The sequence below is a fragment of the Camelus bactrianus genome, chromosome 6 (genome assembly GCF_048773025.1).
Source record: "Camelus bactrianus isolate YW-2024 breed Bactrian camel chromosome 6, ASM4877302v1, whole genome shotgun sequence".
Classification (NCBI taxonomy): domain Eukaryota; kingdom Metazoa; phylum Chordata; class Mammalia; order Artiodactyla; family Camelidae; genus Camelus; species Camelus bactrianus.
In genome coordinates, this window is record NC_133544.1 from 53,818,739 (window position 1) to 53,840,268 (window position 21,530).

The 21,530-nt window shown below is 33.4% G+C and overlaps 1 protein-coding gene across 9 annotated transcripts in view; it reads left to right on the forward strand.

Moving 5' to 3' along the window:
- The window catches only part of RALGAPA1 (Ral GTPase activating protein catalytic subunit alpha 1), a 204,395-nt gene that overhangs the window by 180,420 nt on the left and 2,445 nt on the right, over positions 1-21,530 (forward strand). For 8 of the 9 annotated variants that reach the window (XM_074365640.1, XM_074365641.1, XM_074365643.1 and 5 more), the window contains one exon: positions 13,782-13,906. In XM_074365640.1, the coding sequence (XP_074221741.1) occupies positions 13,782-13,906 (125 nt within the window). Of the gene's footprint in view, positions 1-13,781; positions 13,907-14,500; positions 14,532-21,530 lie in introns of those variants that run through there. The other variant, XM_074365642.1, reaches the window with a different exon arrangement.

Sequence of the window (21,530 nt, forward strand, 5' to 3'; positions counted from 1 at the left end):
ATCAATATTGCTGCCATTTCATGTTAGAAGAAAGTGAGTTTGTTGAGAAACTACGTAATTTTGTATCACTACTGTCTTTTGTAGGTCATTTCCTCAGAAGATAACATTGACAAGTATAGACTATCCTTAATTGTAAATTAATTATATTTTAAAATGTAGAAGCTGACTGTTGGGAAATCAGCATGGGCTTCAGAGTCCAGAACCACTTATTAAGTGTGTCACTGTCTTTATGTTTAATTTTTACTTAATCTGTAAAAGGAGCCCCAAACTCAGGATTGTTGTAAGGATTAAACAAGATTATCCACATGAAGCACTAAGCATCCTGTCTGTAATGTAGCAAGAGCTCAGAAAATGGTGGCTGCCTGGTAGTTGATGCTGTTATCATTATTATCCTCTACATTGACACTAGAAATATGCTTCTAAAACACAAGTCTATGTTAAAAGACTTGTGATGGCTCTTGACTTATTGAAATTCTTATCTAAATTCTTGGGCTACCTGCAAGCAATTCTCGTTCACTTACCCTCCCAGCCTCATAGGTCTCACTGTACTTTTGTCAGACCTACATGTACTACTTCACAGCTCTGTTCCCCCATCCTTCATCTCAACTCCCACCACACCCGGGACACCTGGTATGTGTCCAGCTAAAACATATTATTTATCCTTCAGTGCCCTTCTCCTCTTTTAGGCCCCTGGTTTTGCCCTAAGAATGCTTTTCTCTATTCTTTTCCACCTAATATACTCATTCTGCATGACCCAAATGAAATAACTATGTAAAACAAATTTTTTTTCACTAAGCAGCACACTGCCTCATAACATTTTGTTAGATGATTTACCATGTATGTGCACATGTTAAGAAGTTTTACTTATCCTGGTTTCACTAACTTCTAACAGAGATAGGTAGCTAGTGATTAGTTGTAGTACAGAGTAAATGGATTTATGGATGAATGGATTCTTAACTATTCATTTTTTTCTCTAACAAAATTTCCGTTCATTTGCCAGTGTACTTTTGGGGGGGGCTCTTAATGTTTTTATTTGAAGTATAGAGTCAGTTTACAATGTGTCAGTTTCTGGTGTGCAGCATAATACTTCACTCATATGAGAACATACATATATTCATTTTCATATTCTTTTTAACCATAAATTACTACGAGATACTGAATATAGTTTCCTGTGCTATACAGCCAATGTACTTTTAATGGTAAGTTCACTTTGTTGTTGTAATTTGTGGTACACTAGGCTACAAGTGTAAGAGCATGCTGGATAGATAAGGAAACCTAGGAGCAGCAGAAATTGCCTCTGATACATGAACAAGCCAGAATAGCACACACACAAGGGTTTTGTATTTTGACTGATTAATCAATATATCTTTATTAGAGGGCATTATAGTTTAAAGAAGATATTTTTAGAGATAAATAATCAGGTTTTTCCCTCTGTTTCTAAGGGGGAGAGGGAATGTTAAGGAGAAAACAGCTAATACACCTGTGACTTGATGACAATGACAGACGTTGTCTTGGGGAGAGTAGAGTTTGGTGAGTTCGCTCCTACCCACCCCACCCCACCCCCCATCCCAGGAAAGGAAGCAGCACATGACTACAGCCCTAAACGTTCACACTTCTTGCTGAATGGTAAGGAAGGTGGTAGCCACAGGAGAGCAGTGGGGGTAGCTACAGGAGTCTAGACTCTGCTGAGGTCTTTAATTTTACTTCTTGAACCTCTGCACCATCAGTGATCACATTAGGAGTTCTCAGTATCGTGTTAGTGCTGCTTGTTCAGCATACTGTCTAAATGAAAGTTTTAAACTTAATGGACAGATACTCTGAGAACTGTGGTTATGGCCATTTGTGCCTCAGAAGAGGATTCTTTAAATAAAATGTCTCACCAACTAAGTGGTCCAGGTTTTGTGGCTTTTGAAATGCTTGCAGCCTGCAGCTTTGAATACTAATTATTGTACTAGGACTGAGAACAGTCAAATATTCTTACTTACCTAACAGTCTGCTCTGTATTGGGAGCATTTAAGTCTCCTGAGTTAAAAGACATGGGCATTGCTACTGAAGATTTTTTTGGCTATAACCTTGTGATTTAACATCCCCATGGCCTGGATTTTTACTGCCAAACCTTACAGCCTGTGTACACATCAGAGTAACTATTTAAACAGAGGCCCTGAATACATGCAACACCTCCATTGTGACTCTAATATAGTCTTTACTACATTAATTTTAATTTACTCAGCTATTCTTTTCAGGCAGTGGCAATATATATGCCTATTGATGATGTTATAGGTATTTTGAGAGGTTTCCTTACGATCACTGTGGAAATATTTTATTACATAACTTTATAAAGATGTTAGTTTTGGTATATCAGATCTGCCTGTGTCATTTCAAAACGATGTAAAGGTAATAAATATAAAGCTCTGATATGTAATAAATTTTTGATAATAATGAAATTTATTCTATGGAATTGAACCAATATGTCTGAAAGTAGCATCATCTCAATGTTCTCTACAGATGATCTTTTACCAATATAGACCTTTAATAATTTTCTTATATTTAAACTATGGGAGCTCACAAAAATGACTTCATTACATCACCAACTTATATTCCTATTATCACTGTATTAATTCTAGAGACATTTAAATTTTTTATTCTATACCAAAAATTTAATGCACTAATGATAAATTTAAGTAATTTTAAAAGGCTATATTTCTTCACCCAAAAAAAGATCACCAAGCAATTTTGGATCTTTCTTTTATTCATCAATTATTTATTGATTACTGACTGTATAGGAGGCACTGTGAGAGAAAAGCTAGGAATAGAAAGACAACCACTGCTTTCAAGAAGCTTCTCCACTCTGGTGCAGGAGAGAGAAAGAGCCCTGTGAATGAGTGAGTGAGCGAGTGAAGTACAATCTGAAGAGTCCAGCAATAGTGATACCTACAGAGAAGGATAGAAACGGTGATTAATTTTACTGAAGTGGGAGAGGATATTGGAGAAGAGGAAAGTAGGAATGGCTTTACCAGGGAACTATGTTCTTTCACTTATTACTTCAAAGGCACATGGGACTTTACAGACAGGGCCAGGGAAGAGCTTCTCAGGGGTAGGAAATGGGCATGGAAGGATAAAAGTGTGATGTGCTCAAGAAATGCAAGGGGTTTCACACTGCTGGGTGGTATAAAGCAAAGGGAATAGTAGTAGCTGATGAGGATCAAGTAGTTCAAAACCAGATGGTAGTCAAGCAGGAAGAAAACCAATGTAAGTTTAGTTTTCTAATGTTACTGCCAGTAATATAGCAACCAGTGTCTAAAGTAAATCCTCCTTGTGCTCTTACATAGTTTTTAGATGTTGAATGGTAGAACACAGCTTGAATGTATTATTTTTCTTCAGATTAGTATTTAAATAATGAACGTATTATTTCTTTTCTAGTAAAAGCCTTTCTGAAATAAGTTTATTAGATGAGTATTTAAATAAAGTATTTTTTGAATTAGTTGTGCAGTAATTAGCAGGCTAGATAGCAGTAATAGCTAGTGTTATTTTTCTTAATGAGACTAAGTTCTCTCAATGTTTGATAATATTTATACATATTTGCCATTTAAAAAAGAGCACTTGAGATTTTCATAATTCTTAAGTTTTATGATACTCTTCATTCTTGCATAACAGTCCTTTACACTTTTCCTGCAAAGTACTTTTTATACAGTATTATGCTTTTACATTACTATTATACTTTTACACATTATTGACAAATGAAGCATTTTTATCCTATTCTGGCTTCTCAGCAAAAATAGCAAAGGAAGAGAGAGCACTACCACCATCTTATCTGTTTTGTCAAATCCAGTGCGACAGTATGGTCCACACATGCCAATCTAGACATTTGGGTTATATCATAATGTACCAGAAGGAAGACAGGAGAACTCTTTCAGGTGATAATCAAGCTGTTCCTTAAAAACAGCAAAACTTAAAGTTTCTCTGCTTCTGTCTTTATTAACTTCTGGCCTTTGCTTGAACAGGGATTTTTTTTTTCCTATCAAACCCTTATGTTGTCGATATTAGTGGTGAAGGCACAGTGGTATGCTCACATTATTATTCACCTCACCTACTACATAATGTGTGAGTTTTATTCTAGTCTTTGTTTAAATATAAAAACATCAGTAGTTCAGATGCTATTTGGGGATTTCAGAGAGAAAAGAATGAAAGCTATAAAGCTGAAATTAGTCTAACCTTGTTTAACATAGGAATTGCAGTGCTTATAATCCATCCTTTTCCTTTTACCAAACATAAGAGATTCTGCTATTGAATTTTTAATAACTCAATAATGGAATTAAAATTAAACTATGGGTCACAAATCTCCCCATTTTCTTCTAACTGCTTTTCCTCTCAAACACTAGAATACAGCCTATTTAAATCTTAACTTTTGCTTGCCAAACCACTGTTACCGTCCATCTGTTCATGCCAATTGTAAAGAAGGTTCTGTTTTTAGTGAAGCTTTGCATTTCACATAAGGTATGTGAAGTGAAATTTCACAAGGGACATGATGGATCCTGATTCTTAGTGATAAACCTTTGGGGCCATCAGGGTTGGCATATGGTCCAGTACGATATGAAGGCTTGGGTTCCCTGGCTTCACTTCTTTGGCGTGAAGCTGATAAAACCTGGCTCTTGAGTATTATTTCACTGGACACCAATCATGGGCAGCAGGAACTGCCCATTTAACTCTCTGTGGGAAGGAAGCCCAGAGAGCATTCACAATGGTACCATTGTCGAATTGCAAACTGCTCTGAACAGCTTGACGGCACTAGGGAGGAGGGGAAGGGGTTGCTTTACTAATTGCTGTTCAGAAAAAAGAAAGAAGCAAAAATAGCTGTTGTAGAATTGATGTTTCTACATTTACTTATTCTCTTGATAGGATTGTTGACTTGTATTTAGCACATACCTAGTATCAAAAAGAAAGCAAATAAATATATTTAAGCAACCACCTGTAGTAATTCCTTGTTAACATGCCATTATCTATTTTCAGCCCACTAGATTATAGCAGAGCAAATTTTTATGTTTAGATGAAAATAATGCTTATGTTCATAAAAATTTACAATGAGAGAAAGTGAATTAAAACCACCACAGTTTATATATCAGATAATGTTAAAGACAGATTTGGCTTAATTTCCTTTATGCTGTGCTTTTTAGAGTCCCCAAATATCATCTGAATACAAATATGCTATATTAATATAGAAATGTAAATTAATTTTATGCATAATAATTACGAATGCTAAAATAATCCACTACGCAGATCTTGAGGTTAAAAACTGGACTTATCATTGAAATGAATAGCTGATACCTATATGATTATCTTTCTCTCCTTGAATTCTGTTTTGGGTATCTTTTAAATGTGAGGCTTGTTTCCTTTTATATGAAGCACTCTATGCTGTGATATTTTATAAACACTACTCTTGGCCTTTCCGTTTTCTTCTAGTCAATCTAATCAGGCAGTTGGTGGTTCTGATGTAAAGAAATAATGATCTACAGCTTAAAAAATTAAAGCTTATTTCTGCCCCTAGGATCCTAACCCCACAATGTATATTTCCATAGATGATTCTTTTTCAGCATAATTTAAGTTGACTAAATTATACTATACTATTATAATTTATGCAATAAGTCCTTTCATAGGATCAGGGAGAAATATTTTAAGGAAAATAATTTAATCTGTAATTTTTTTTAAATGGGATGTTCTTGTTAAACTGAGGGAAAATCAAATGCATGTTTTGTAAAATTAGTAACAGTGTGCAAAATTTACTAGTATTCTATCTCTTCATGTCCCCTTAAATTATTTTAGTAAATGGATACCAGTGCAATATTTCAAAAACAGTAATTCATTGAATGCCCATTCTTCCTTTTACTGCAGCATAGATTATAGTTAAGTCAAGATTAATGGGTAGATTTTGATGTTACAATCCAGTCTCTGAACCTATTATTCCCTGGGGGCATATAGTGCATTAGTTTAAGCCAATATACTGTTTATCATAGATTCTACAACACTGTCTTAAATGACAGTTTGCTGTACTTTGTAACTACTTACCATGATAATAAATCATTTTTTTTTTACTCCTGATAATTACAGCATTTAAACAAAATCTTAATTAAGTTAGTACACATTTAGGTAGAGATAACACTTAAGTAATTGTACACTGTAAAATTTCACTTAGTTATTTTTTTCCTTTTTGCAATCTTCTGACAGAACCCAAGTTTAGTATTTAGTTCAAAGACATTCATTTCCTCAACTTTAATGTACTGAAATTTTTGTTCCTAAAAGGAACAACACAAAGTGATTTTTTTCTAGTCTCCCCCAATATTTTTTAAATTCTTACTCTAATATTAGTGATTCTGAAGCAGTTCTCTGTTGATGAAAGTCTCATTATTAATAACATTTTCAAGTAGGTGATATCAAGAATGAGAGGAGAGTCCATATTTTTAATTTCATTAAATTTGAAATCCAGGTAACTTAGTTTTTCTTTTAAATGTTTTACTGTATACAACTTTCATGAAAGTGTAATAGATAATATACATATTTGATAATCATGTTAGTGCTTTTTAGAAGCCACCAATGATTATTGGATTATTAAATCAGGGAGGATTTTCAGAAACTTTAGGTAGGTTTAAGTTTTTAATCCTATTTATTTAAGGTTAATCTTTTTAAATGTATTTACATTAATTTTGGTAGAATTGGGCTTATCAACTTTTTGCTTAATGTTTTCATTTAGTAATTGACTGATTTATGAGCAATTATATATGGTCCAAATTTTATTCAACTCCAGCCTTCAATAATAGGACTATCCTCACAGTGCCTTAGCACCTGTTACGGATTTTGAGTCATCTGGCAGCCCATGGGACTTAGATAAAGAAGTACCAGGTGTCCTGCCTGTCTCCTAATTGAGACGCAGTGAAAACAATATAGAGTTGGCAGTATGGTTAAAAGGATGGATTAAAGCCCATCTTTGTCTACTTGACAAATCACAGCTTTTCCTTCATGGTGTAGATAGTATCAACTACTAAAGAATGTCTTTAATATAAGGCATCGTATAATCATACACAATAATTTGTCATAACCTGTTGCAGATTTTCAGAAGAATTTCTGTTAACATTAATACAAACAATACCAAGATTCATGCTATTATTTGGGGGGAATTTTTGCTGTATATGAACTAGACTGCTTGATTCTTAATTAGCTACTCTAGGAAAGAAATGGAGTGTTAGCTTACTAGCTCTTCTTTATAAAGTAAACAATAGTTTACTTTTATAAATGGGCAGTGCCTATTAGTCCAATGGGATATGTAATTGCCCTGTATATTTCAGAGAAATATATTGCTTTACTATTGATAATAATAGCCATGAAATTCTTGAGATGTACTTACAAAATATATCTACCTATATCCTATATCTCAATAAAATTCTTATTTTTTATTATTTTTTCAAGACCCTGTGTAATAATACTGCCTCAGAATGTCTGAAGATATCTCAAGGCCTTTTAGAACTGAAAAGCCAAATATGACTTTTCTCATTTTTATTTTATAGCATGCCATGGAATTTTACTACACTACAGTATGATATTCTATTTTATAAACATTTTTCCAAAATTGCCAATCCTAGAACTTAAGCTAATGGTCATTGTGTTGACCATCTTGCACTAACTAGAATGGCTTTTATACCCTTTTTTCTCTCCATATAAAACCCAGATCACTGAGATTATATGTAGAAAGAGCACTGGACTATTAAGTGACCAAGCTTCTAGTCCCAGCTCTACTAGTCAGCAGCTTTGTTTTTCTGAGCACATCTCTGTATTCTCCTTTGAGGCAAGGGTTATTGCTGAATGAACATTTTGCCGATTTTGCTAAGTCTCCTGAAAGTAATGTTGGTAGATCACTATTGTGTCATTCCTGTAGGTCACAGTGTCCTAAAATATTCTCAATAAATGATGCCTTGGGATCAACCCCCTCAACATGGCCTTTTTAAAAACTTAAATATTTAAATTTCCAAGTATTATTTTTCAAGGATATTTTACCTGTAGTGGTATACAGAGCAGTTTTGGAAATCTGCCTAAAATGATCTTGAAAGAAACCTCCATTTGATTTTATATAGAGATTTTCTCGGTTTCTTCCCTTTTCTCCACCCTCTGTACAGATGGCCACTTAAATGAAAAGAATTCATTTAACTAAATTTGTTGTCTCATACTGTAGAATATATGAACATTTTAAAAATTTCTTTTTAAAAATTATCACAACCAGTGGAGCAGAATATTTATTTCAATGCTAAGTTGTAATGAGTTGTAATTACTCTCAACACTTACAGAATTTCTTCTGTAGGCAATTGTTAAAATTTTTTGAGAAGTTAATATCAGCCTTCTTCTAATGTTATACCTTACATATACATACATTGTGCTTTATTCACTTTTTCTTCTTCCAAAGAAGATCAGCAAGATTAAGGGTAGGGTAGAACCAAAGTGTTCCTCACAAGATTGAAACTCTTAATTCAGTTCTAGGAAAGTCCCAACTATATTTGCCCCAAAGGATTTGCCTCTGGGGAGCCAAGTTGCAATCAGAGGAAGGGGCTGTCTGCATAAGTCTCCTAATCAGCTGTCAAACCAACTTTATTCATTCCTTCTATAAACTGTCATTGAGTACTACTGTGTTAGGTGCTGTAGATATAAAGATAGAGAGACATGGCCTCTGCCCCCAGACATTAGCCTCTCCACTAGTTTATTAGAAGAACAAGCATGAGGAAAGAGGCTCTCTTGGTGTTTAACAACTGGCTCTGGAGAGCAGGAGGAGGCCCCAGTTTGTGGCATTTGTTGAATTCTTTGATGTGAAAACTTCCACCATAGCCAGTTTTAAGCTACCAACCACCTTCCAAACTTTGTGAATTTTGTAAGTAGTACTCACAAAAAGTTTTCTAAGTCAGAAGGCAAAACTCTCTCTTCCTACAGTTACTGTCCTTGGAATTTTCTATACAGAGAAGGGAGATGAAATTCCTAACTGCTAAAACTGCAAAGAAACCATAGAAATATGAGTGTAGGCAAGTGCTTACTAAATTAGGAATTCAGAATGAGCCTTAAATCCCTGAGGCTATGATGTTAAGCACAGATATAAACACTTCATGCTTTGCTTTTGCTTAAAAAGGAGCCAGTAGGTTTTTCTTTTCTGGTTTAGGAAAGAAAACATTAAAATTGAATTTAAGAGGTAATTAAGCAGTGATATGCCTCTGATGTCTGCTTACAGTTAAAATTTTCATTACTCCTTTTTATGAAAAAGTATACTGTATATTCATTCTTACTAGTATAATATATATACATATACACATAAACATACATATACATACACACCCACATATTTCTGTTTCTATGAGACTAGTCACAAATTACACTTGACCTAAGTGTTTATACAACCTCCTGGGTTGTGCCACAGAATTAGTGATCACAAAACTAAAGGTTTTGCCTTTTCTAACTGCAAAAGCAGTTCAAAATTACATTATATTATGAAGAAAATTATTGTGGAGAATGAAGAGTTGTTGCTTCCTTAAAACCAAATCTACCTTTACATTAGTGAGTACATTCTCCCTATCATTAGTAAAATTGGAAAAAGGATACTATAATGTACTGTTTGCAGTCTCTTTTCTTCATATAATGTCTTTTTTCTCATGAGAAATCAAGTTTTCTCTTATAAGTCAAAAGTTCCTCTGTACATATCATAAACAAGACATATTATCAAAGATTTCTTGTACATGAATACAGATACATTTCTTAAATCGATACTGAAAATTGTCCTCATGGAGACAGCACCTGCTGTTTACAAATACTTGAGTCAAAAGTCAAAATAAACTTTTGTCAGCACAGATGTAGGGGGACTTTCGGGTTACCCTGAATTTATATCCTTTATCTTCAACACCCCTGTGACATAAATAGGAGCAGGTGGTAGTATCCCCATTTAACATTCAGGTAAACTGTGGCACAGAGAATCCATGCACCTCCTTCCAGAAATGGGCTGAAATTGAACCCTGGTTTCGTGACAGCTGGTCTGGACGCAGTGACAGAGAGCCATAAATAATTTCATACATAAAAATCAAAAGTAGTTCCTTAAAATGAATAATGATGTTAATTTCATATGAATGAAATACAGATTAGGTTTAAACTGTTTGTTTATGCTATAGAAAGCATTTCGTTCCCTTTTATTATTTTTAGAATAGTAATATTCTTTCCCTCTTTTTCTGCTTCTGCAGAAAGTAGGAAGAGGATTAGTGGATAATTATAGTGCTGTGATTGCAGCACCTGTGTGTGATTTCTTTCGATTGGCTAGTTCTGCATCAAAGATTCCTACCAGTTAAAAGTCTCCTTCATCAAATGGCTTTTTATTAGCTAGTTTTGGCTTGGTTTGTTTCAGATTTGCAACAGAAATCTTAATTCAGCTTAGACTTGTACTTTAAATTTTATTCTGAATTTGCAAGTTTACCATCACCTTTTTATCTCAGCCATTTCAGTTTTTGTCATTTCAGTGCCAATGGCAACATGCACTCACAGTCAAAATATAGCTTGAGCTATCCTGTTGTTGTTAGTCATCAAGTTTGTGTATAACACTCGATTTATAGGTACTAATAACTCTTCCCTAGAGAGCTGCCTTTTATGGAATAAGTGTCTGACCTATTATAAGGAAATATGGGAATTAACCGTTTTGGATTATGGTTACCATTGCAGATGCTAACATCTCTGTTTGAAACTTTATTATCATCTCAATCACAAAAAGCACCTTGTTTGTGGACTCAGGGCTATGGTTTAAGTACTTAGAGTTCATTATGTCATCTTAATATATATTTTCCAAAGTAAAACGGGAAAAGATGTAAGTACTATAGATTGAGTCGTTTTGATAATGTTGTTGTTTATTTGGCTACCTCAAACTTGGAAAATTATAAAGAATATTTAGCTTTTAGAAGGTATTATTGTAGACTATAATAATTTACTAAGCTAACAGTGTTTTCTGAAATTAACCCCACAAAAGGAAACCTCAGGCATTAGCCTGCCTGATTTGTGATAAGCACAGCAGTTTTTCATTTAAATTCAATCATTAATGATTGTTTTCCTTCACTCTGCCACCTCTATTTAAACTTTAAAAAGTCATTTTAGAGAGCATCATTTTCAGTAATGATTTTTTACAGTTTTATTAAATACATCATGTGTTTTTATACAAAATGAATACATTATGTCTAGATAATTTTAGTTTATGTAGGTTTATATTAGGGTTTCTTCAAAGTTTTATAAATCTCTTTTGTATAGTGAAATAGAATTATACTTCAAAAATATATTTTATCTAGATAGTCATTTCTTGCTCTAATACATTTTACTACATTGGAAATATCCTCCCTGTTTTAGAAATATTAAATTTGCTTTCTTTCTGACTAATTTTTGTGTAAAGTCTGAATATAATAAGATAAAGTAAAATATTTCATTTATAGACCTTCTGAAAGTAGAGCATTTTAAAAGCAGGTAGGTGTCTCCACCCTACTTTTCATGAAGCATTTTACCCATTCAAGCAGACTTTTAAAAACAGCTTGTTTTGATAGCAGACTGTTCTCCTGTGGGCCTTCAGCCTTTGCTTCCTGGCAGCACCTTTGGTGCGAAAAGAGAGTGATCAATTGGGAGACTATCAGTGCCAGCATGCATAGAGTGATAAGTTAACACACCACTGGGAATTTCTAGGGCCCACCAAGATACTTCACTTCTAATGTGCTAACAAGCTCATTTTTCTACCTCTTGCCTCTTCAGTTATTTTTTTTCTCAGAAGAGCTTAGAAGTTGAGTGCATCAGGCATAATGAAAAGCTCTGTAGGAGGGAGAAGCAATAACCCCATTTTTCCCTTTTCAGCCAAATAGAAAATTAGTTTCTGGTAATACACAAAGGCCAGTATTTTTTGTACAAGGGGCACTGCTGTGAATCAAAGGACTCTATTAACTGCAGAAAATTCGGCAGCTGTGAATCTCCCCCAATGAAAAAAGTACTTTCCAACAAGTTGTGAGATATGTGGTATTATTTAGATTGAACCATCAGTTTCATCCTCTTCCATTTATAAGCATATACCCTCTTTTTAAAGTGTGCTATATTACTTTTCTGTGTTAACACTCAAAAGTATCTATATGATCCTTCCATGAAATCTTTACCACTGATCATTTTAATGTAGCATCTTGTCCTGTTGCTACCCATTTCAGAAGTAAGATTATTTTGAAGTTCAACTCCAGAATTGAAAATAATGAATTGGAAGGAATTGGAAGTCAGATTATTTCAATATTTGATAGATAAAATAAATTGTAGAAGAGATTACTCAAGCCATTTTGAGGGCAAAATACATCACAGTCTAAGTCAAGTGCATAATGACTATAGTCTTACCGTTCACTCTGTTTTTTTTTTTCTCTTCCTAATCAGTAACCTTTTGTAAATTTAACTGGCTATGGCATCTCCCACTGAATTAACATTTTAAATTACCCTCCTCTCAAAATTTTTTTTCTGTCCTGTTTGTAGACTTGGTCTACAATTTCTAGAACAGTAGAACTACAACCATTGAATTGCAGTTTTAAAGAGAGAAAATAATGAAGTTTGTGGGGAAAATATTAAAATGGGTTTTGGAAAAAAATCAGTGAATAAAGAACCAATAGGCAAATTTTTATTATCCTTTATACTTATATAAATGTCTGATATAAAGCCTATCAACATAGCACACTGGGTACAGCAGGAAAAGTTTTAAAAGTTGTAGAAGAAAGGTTAACTGATTTCTCAGTTCAGGAACTATACGACATGAAGTCAGCATGTGAGTTTTTCCTGATAATTGTATGTTGCTGCCTGCTGCTCTACATTTTGACAGCCATTTCCATAGTTGCTTTCGTGAACAACAGAAATATTCTCTCTCTTTCTCGCCCTCTCTGTGCTAACAGCACAATCAGGCCTGCTGAAACAGGAAGCCTGGAGTGGGTTGTTCAAAAGCAACAACACTTCAAGGTACTGGTTGCTTGTCAATAATATCAGAGAAGAAAATGTGGTGAAAGGGAAGTACAGTATTTTTCTGTCAGTGTCAGTGCCCTGTAGATGCTTTGTTAGACAGTATTTAGGAGTCCTGTGGACTCTTTGCAAATATTCCTGCTTGTTTCAGTGTTATAATTGACTAGGTATTTTTTCTGACATAAAAATTCTACTATGTATTTATCTTAACCGCATGGAGTTATTTGAGGATTACAGCAACAGTAGTCTTCCATTCACAATGAGAACAATTGTTGAGAAGATGCAGGGATTTTAGAAGAAGAAGAAGATATGCAGGAATTTTTTTTTTACAATGTATCATTAGAAATGAAAAACAATTTCAGACAGTATTTTAGGCAGCATTATATTTATTGTGTGGCTTTTTAGAGTACAGCTGCAGATCGAAGCTGATTGACAAGATAAGATGAGCCTAGGCTGACCTGAAAGCAGTTGAATCCTTTCCCAAGTAAACTGTTACCTTTCTTTCTTCCAACAGTTTACTATTAATTATTTTCTAATAAATGTCTCCCTGTTAAGCTGTCAAGTGTAGTGGTATCCAGAAGAATAAACTTATGTTAAAAGCTGTATTTTTACTCTTTAAAAGGCTATACTTTTAATGATATGCAAGAATAGTAAATAATTTTATTTATTAAGAAGTAATGGCTTAGTAATCATAGTAGTCCTTTTCCATGAGATACATTCTTTTCCAATGTAAGCTGTATTTAAGTTCATCCTTAACTGAAGGAAATCAGCTATGAGGAGAGAGCGCGGTATCTGCAAACAATTGTCCAGCACCATTTAGAACCAACAACCTTTGAAGATTTTGCAGCACAGGTTTTTTCTCCAGCTCCCTACCATCATTTACCATCTGATGCCGGTAAGATTAAAAGCAAGTATTAGTTACTGGTCATTATTGAAACTTGAAATGCAATACCCTTTTGTTCTAAAAACTCTTAAAATAATGGAAAACTTGCTTGAATAAAATTCTAGTCATTGATATATAAATATTTGTCATTATTATTGAATATTTGGCCTGTAAATTTGATTTATACTTTTACCTATATGCAGTTCCTCTAAAAGTCAACAATCTTCGTAAAAGCACCAAGCACATTTTATCTTAGCTAATGGGCAGTGACTATTGTGTTTCATGAATCTTTACTGAAGTATCTGCAATAGAAACACAAGTTGAGCAGGGACTCTCTCAACTTCAGAGGATCAAATTTTATGGCCAAGAATATTGCCTTATCAGCGCTGATTTCACAAATAAAGTTAAAATAACTGGTCTAGAGTTAGAAGTACTTAGCAGACTAAATTATCTTATAAATATTTAAAGATTATAAGAGGGTACTGCATTTTGCAATTAACTAATTTTGAAGAAATCAGTAAGAAAATAAATGACTCATGGCCTTCCTATTCTGTAATACTTTGCACTCCTTATGATTGTTTCATTTATTTTATTTTCCCTCTTTAGATCATTAAATATCAGTTCTGTTTATCTGAAGGTAAGACAAAGTGTCAACCAAAACACCCTTTGTTCTTCCCCCATTTCCTTTTTTTAAAGTTAGCAAGCACTAAGCTTGTAACTCAGTTAATAAGCAAACTTAACACTGCCCTGGTTCATACTAAACATTTCAGAAATTGTCTCTAAATTTCTTCCAGAATTATACTTACTAACCCAGGTCTGCATGAAACACTAACACTGGTTCTGGGATAAAAATAACTAATAGTAGAACCCTTGGTTGAAGTTAGTTACACCTTGTTGCATAGACCTTTTTGTTTCTCAGCATGAAAAAGTAGTACTACTGAACTGAAATGATGTCTTTGTATTTTGTAATGTGTTGCATTGTTACTGGATATCTTAACTCATCAAATAGTTATTCTGTTGTGTGCCTCATACTATACTAGGCACCTGAAATACAAAGATAACTGTTTTAATGATGTTTAAGGGAAGCAGGAAAAGAGAATACAATACACTTGAAGTTCATCGTAATAAGCCTTCAAATTCTCTTTATACTATATACATTAAATATGTTTAAATGGCGCAGTATTTTCTGGCCTAATTTGTTTCAAAAATAATTACTATAATTCTCAGTTGAGGTTTAGTTGATGAAATTAAAGTTTCCATTCCTGTCATCATTTTTATTGGCCATTATAAAAATAATTTTACAAAAAAATGTGGAGCCCTTTCAATTAATATATAAAAGACCTAGCAAAGAGAAAGTTATATTAGAAGAGGTTGAATCTTTTGAAGGAGAGATTTAAAAGTGTTAAGATTTGTTTCAGTGAATTGACACCATCTAAAATTATTCAGTTTGGCGATAAGAAAGATGGCAAAAGAAGGATAGAAAAAGTAAATTAATGAACAACAAAACAAAAACTAGTTAAGTATACCTAGAAATGTCACTTTTAATAATAGAGAATATCTGGTAAAATATCAGACATTAAAATAGATATGGATAATACTTTTGTTATTTGTTATCGTATAGGCAACCCATAAATCTCTCAAATGAAAAATATTGGTAATAAGGCCACATTCAGACTAACTTTTCCACTTAAATGTAGAAAGGCTGTCAGTTTTCATGTTGTAGTTGTTTACCAGCTGGAGTCTTTCATATTCTTTCTCTTAATGTTTTTCTTATATTTTGCATATTATCCTGCACATTTGGCCAGATGTATAATATGGGAAGTAAGTGGTATTCTCACTTTCTGAGACATTAGGTAAAGGATACAGTCAAGGTTCTTCAGTTAATTTTTTTCTTTCTCTTTTACATTTTTTTATTGAGTTATAGTCATTTTATAATGTTGTACGTATTACTTTTTTTAAATTGTCTTTGCCTTTAGGAACCATTAGAAACATGCACTTGAATTTTTTAAGTGTTTTTACCTGTGAATAACTTCCAGTATTACTGAATACATTTTTATGGGTTTTTTCTGGCAGACTTTAATAGTTATGAAAGATAAAAAGTTTTATCAGTGGTTTTCAATTCAACACAATAATATAAAAATGAAATATTTACTCCTTTATGGTAACAAAAACATTATGATATCTGAAGAATGATTTTTTTCCCCAATCATCTCAAATTTTTATTTTCTTGTCATAAGCCACCCCATACATATAGAACTCCCTTTAAAGTTTGAAGTCAAAGTGGAGAGAGAAGACATGAAATAGGACATACTTAATAGTCATGTGGAGCTGACTTACAGTTTGTAAAAATTTCATAATGGAATGAAGATTTTTAGGTTTATTTTTACTTTTTAACGTAAGGATAAAATTTATATGCATTCAAAACTGCAGTTGTGGTGGGAGGTTATAGCTCAGTGGTAGAACACATGCTTAGCATGCATGAGGTCCTGGGTTCAATCCCCAGTACCTCCGTTAAAAAAAGTTTTTTTTTAATAAAAATTTTTTTTAAAACCTGCAATTGAGAATCAACTTTAGATATCCTGTGCATACCCCATGTATATAAAATAATATTAATCAATACTAATGCAATAATTTGAAATTAAGTTTTAAAGGAATACCAGTATGATAACCATTTAAAGGATATGATCTATTCTTTCTAATCAAACCTATAATATAATTCTATTCAGTGGAGTAGTGGAAAAATACTATTTTTTAAGTTTACTTAACTTGGCTCAAGATTATTTAAAACTTACTTCCTGGTTAACAGTAATGCACCAACTGTGATGACATTGAAATTCAAAAGGGAATTTTTCTAGATAATTTTTAGTATTACTTAAATAGATAATGAAAAACATTTTTGGTGTATCATAGTTGATCCATAAATTTCTTAACTGTATTTTCTCAGAATGGACTCTGTCTGTGACAGTAGACTGATACTTAAGGGAATTTATTTTTATCCCTAAGGTCATTGCGGGAGATATTGTGATGTCACAGTTTGTTGATCTTCCATAACTACATTAAAATATTATTAGATTTTTTCATGTCCTTTATTTTTAAAAAAAAAATTACAGGAAAAAATCCTTTTATCTTTGTCAGCCGTGTGTGTGGAAAATATCAAAAGTTTTGCAGTGACCTTCTTTTTTAACTTTTTTTATATTCATGAGCCCCTGTCCTCTTGACTCTATACTTTAAAATAAAATTGCTCCCCTTCTTGGCCAGATTATATTGGTAGTGTAAAATCTAGATATTTTCCCATAGTGCCACAATGTCTTTCCAAATCTGTTTTTTTTTAAATAAAAGAAACCCTAGAATGCCTACAACAAGAAACAGAATCATGTTTTACCAAAAGTGCACAGTAAATATTAATTATCTGTCTCATTAAATATACACCCATAGCTTTTTCAAGTATTATATCTTTTTCAATATCATCAGCCCTAAATATTTTTGAATGCCTATTGTGTAAGCATATCTACAATTACCTCTAACACTCTGTTATTTTAATTGAGCTAGTAGATACCTCCCTCTGGATTTGTTTTTCTATGAATTAAGTTAGAAATTTTAGTACTTCGAAAACTAAAGGGTTGATTGGTATTTGATTCTATATATGAATATATTCGTGTGTGTGTGTGTATACACATATACAGTTGACCCTTGCATAACATGGGTTTGAACTGCACAGGTCCACTTATACATGCAGTTTTTTCAGTAGTAAATATTACAGTACTACACAGTCTGATGTTGGTTGAATCTGTGGATGCGGAACTATGGATGTAGGGGAACCAGAGCATCTATAGGGAGGAACTGCACGTATGGAGGCTGACCGTAAGTTACAAGCACATTATGCAGAGGGTTGGCACTCCTAACCCCTCATGTTTGAGGGTCAACTATATGCCACATAAATGTACATATATCTACCGATACATACCACTTTGTATAATTACCTTCAGGAAGCGTATAGGTTCCTATTTAAGTAAATATTATAAAAATTTAATAATGAGATTCAAATATTTCTATGCCATCAGATTAAGAGATAATCTAGAGTGCTTGTGGAAATGTAGAGTAGCATCTAATCTTCCTTCACTTTAACCTCAGTTTTGCTGTTAATTCACAAAATCTGTATTGCCACATGTAGATGGGATACTATTATGATTGTCAGACCCATGTCCTTGAAGCTGAATGGAATGAATCATCAAATTTAGCCGTTAAACTTTTCTCCTTTTCCCAGGCTTTGAAATGATCTGGAAGAAAATATTTTAGCTCTTCAGAAAATAGTTATTTTCTATATATCTTAAATGTTATTTCTAAGTGCCAATTTCCCTCAACTTAACAAAAGCTGTAAGTTTGTTTACTATGTTTTTAAAAACAAATTCCTAATCATATTTATTTGTCACTAGGTTAGCCTGAAATTAAAAGTAGCCAAATGTATTCTGTTTTCAGTGTTTCAGACTTTGAATTTGGCTTATATGTTGTTGACCAAGAAGCAAATAATATTAATCGTAAATAAAGTCCATTAACCTTTTGTGACATTAATTACTGGGTTCAGTTACCACTTAAAACATTAATTCAGATGTAAAATTTTTGTAATGAAAATAATAAAATAGTGCAATTACTGAATGCCAGGCTCTGTGCTAAGTACTATACATACATTCTGTCATTGAATCTTCATGGTAGTTCCATGAGATGAGGGGGTAAAAAAGCTTACCCAGAGTAAAGCCAGAGTCTGACATCAGAGTATATGATCTTAACTATTATACTCATTTATTCTAAATATTTTCAGTCCCTTCTTGAAATTGAGAGAGGAGAGAAACTGACCAACAGTCTGTCATATTTGCAAATTAGAAGTTGTTAGAAGTTTTTATTTTGAACGCTTTTTACTCTTCTACACGTTGAGAAAAAAATTTTTTAATTCCCTTATTTTTCATATCATTTTAAGGTTGCCATGAGAGGACTATGGGCTTTGGAATCAGACTGATCTGGACTTAAATACAAGTTCTACCATTTGTTATCTGCATGAACTCAAATATCATTAATCTATCCTATACCCACTTTTCCCATTTGTAAGCAGATAAAATATGACAGGCTTAAACTGATACGATCTAAGTCTGCAATAATAATAATTCTTGACTATCTTAATATGAAACCTCTTGTTTGCCTGTGTTTCTGTACTATTTTATTTTAAATTATGTGTTACTTCCTTTATGACATTCACTGGTTCATCCACACTAATCTTAATTATTCAACTCCTTTAACGATATTAAAGCAGTAAGATTATTTGGGTAATCTATCCTTTAATATAAAGTTGTATTTTAGATAAATTCTTTACTTCCCCCAAAACTAAACTTTAAATTATGTTGTGTTCTCCACATTTTAATAATTAAATTTTGTAAGTGGTCATTTGCTTCAAAAATATTTCTAGTTTCTGTCCCTTTTCTAATCCTCATCTGATCTGATTTCAAAGACTATTAATTTTTACTCATCATAGTGTTATTACACAGCTACACTTACCATGTACCTGCTGTGTGCCTGGATCTTTGCATATGTGGTCTTTCATCCCCCACAGCTACGCAAAGTAACTTGTATTGTCTCCATTTTATAAATAAGGAAACTGTCTTGGGTCAGTTTGCCCAACATCCAACATCTAATAGTATGATAAACTTGTCATTTAACCTAGGTCTGTCTAACCCATGCCCATGCTCTTTTTAACATATGACACTGCCTCTTAGTTCAGTATTAATTGGAGTTGCCTTCAAAATCCCAATATTTTTAAAGGCTATATTTAGTTAATCCAGTAACTTTAGCAGTTTTAAACTGGTCATGCCTGTCAGCAAGCACTGTAAACAAAGCCACAATAAATAACAATCTATTGAGTTCCCTTTCATAATCTTTGTAGATCCCCAAAGTCATAGTCATCATGTTATTTGTAATAATAGTTCATTGTAATCAATGTACAATACATGAAGCAATGTATTAAACCATCAAGATATACACAACAGTCTGTGTGAGTGCTGCAAGAACATTAGTAACAGATACAGTATGCAAAATATAGGGGCCCCTAGGTGCCTTTTAAACTTCATACTTGAGGATATAGTAATAATAGAAATAAATAAATCAGTATTTTTTATGACTCAGGAGATATAAATCAGTACTTAGGGAGAATAGGATAGGAAATGAAGTGTAGGTATGACTGTATTTTTTTACATCTAAAATTGAGATCCACCATAAATTATTTATAGAGTTTGGGTATGCCGAGTATGTGTCACAGATACCATTTGCTAAAACATGAGGACATACTGATAGCTGTATATCACACACACTTAAAAAGCCTGATTTGACTCTGTTGACTAAAAGAGGATTTTACCTTGAAGGCAGTAAGGGTGGCATCAAGGAATTGCTGTTTTTGTGGGAAATATTCTTTGAATTTGGCATACTCTAAAGCAGTGTTCTCTAATAAAACTTTCTATGATGATGGAACTGTCCAGTATGGTTGCCACTAACCACATGTGGCTGCTGAACACTTGAAATGTGTGAAATGTAGCCAGTGCACCGAGAAGCCAAAGTTTTATTTAATTAAATGTTAGTGGCTGTAGCCACCACGTTGGACAGCACAGCCCTAGCGATTTCATGACTGAGCGATTAGGATGACATGCCAGCAGCACAGTCAACAGTTTAAAAGGTAGATGTTTGTGGAACCGCTCATAGGCTTTTTTTTCTTCTCTTTTTTCCTACTTGAACTTGTTTTGTTAGTTGGTAAGTATATTTGAATTTACAAAGCATTTGTCCATTGTGAAACCTCATCACCCTAACACATTGCATGCCCAATTATATTTCATAATAAAAACCTGATTCTCTGCTCCTCTGTTAACACCTGTAAAATTCTGCACTGTGTCTCTCATATCTGTTACCTATCTTCTCTTTTGTTTTCTCATTTCTACTCGCTACTCCATTTCTTCATTCACAACAAAGAAAGAAATGCAGTGATAGTTCTCTTCCTCCCAAAACCTCCACTAGAAAACATTGGCCATCTCAAGGTAAACAGCCATGGGAAGGCCTCTCATGGTTGGCTGGGAATAATACGCATCACCAGAAAAGCATGAGCTACTGCTCTTCACCGCCCTTCTGCCATCCATCTGCAGTGCTTCCCTCAAAAGGGCCATGGATTCACATTCTCCTCTAGGTTTTCCAGTCTGAGTCCAGTATGAACCAGTTCAGAGCCTCAGGAAGAGTAAAGGTGAACAGAAATAAATTTCCTTCTCCTTGTATTTTGAAGGCCAACTTCATTTCAATTAGAAAAGAATGTTGGAGAAGTTACTTTGAAAAGGAGGACAATTTACCTGGATTGGGAGTAGTGGTAAAATATTTTTTCCTTGACAATGTATGTTTGTTCTTAAGTATAATTATAATATTTGGCCTTAAAAAACACTTTGAAGTGTTCTACAGAGATACATTCTTAATTTCCTAAGACATCTCAGTAGGGAGTTTACCCCTTACTGAACAGTGTTGTGTTTCCTTATAAATATCCATAACTTCAGTTTAGACACAAATATTTTATTATATGTAAATAGTAGTGTAAGTATGCCCAAGCCCGAAGTGTCTACAG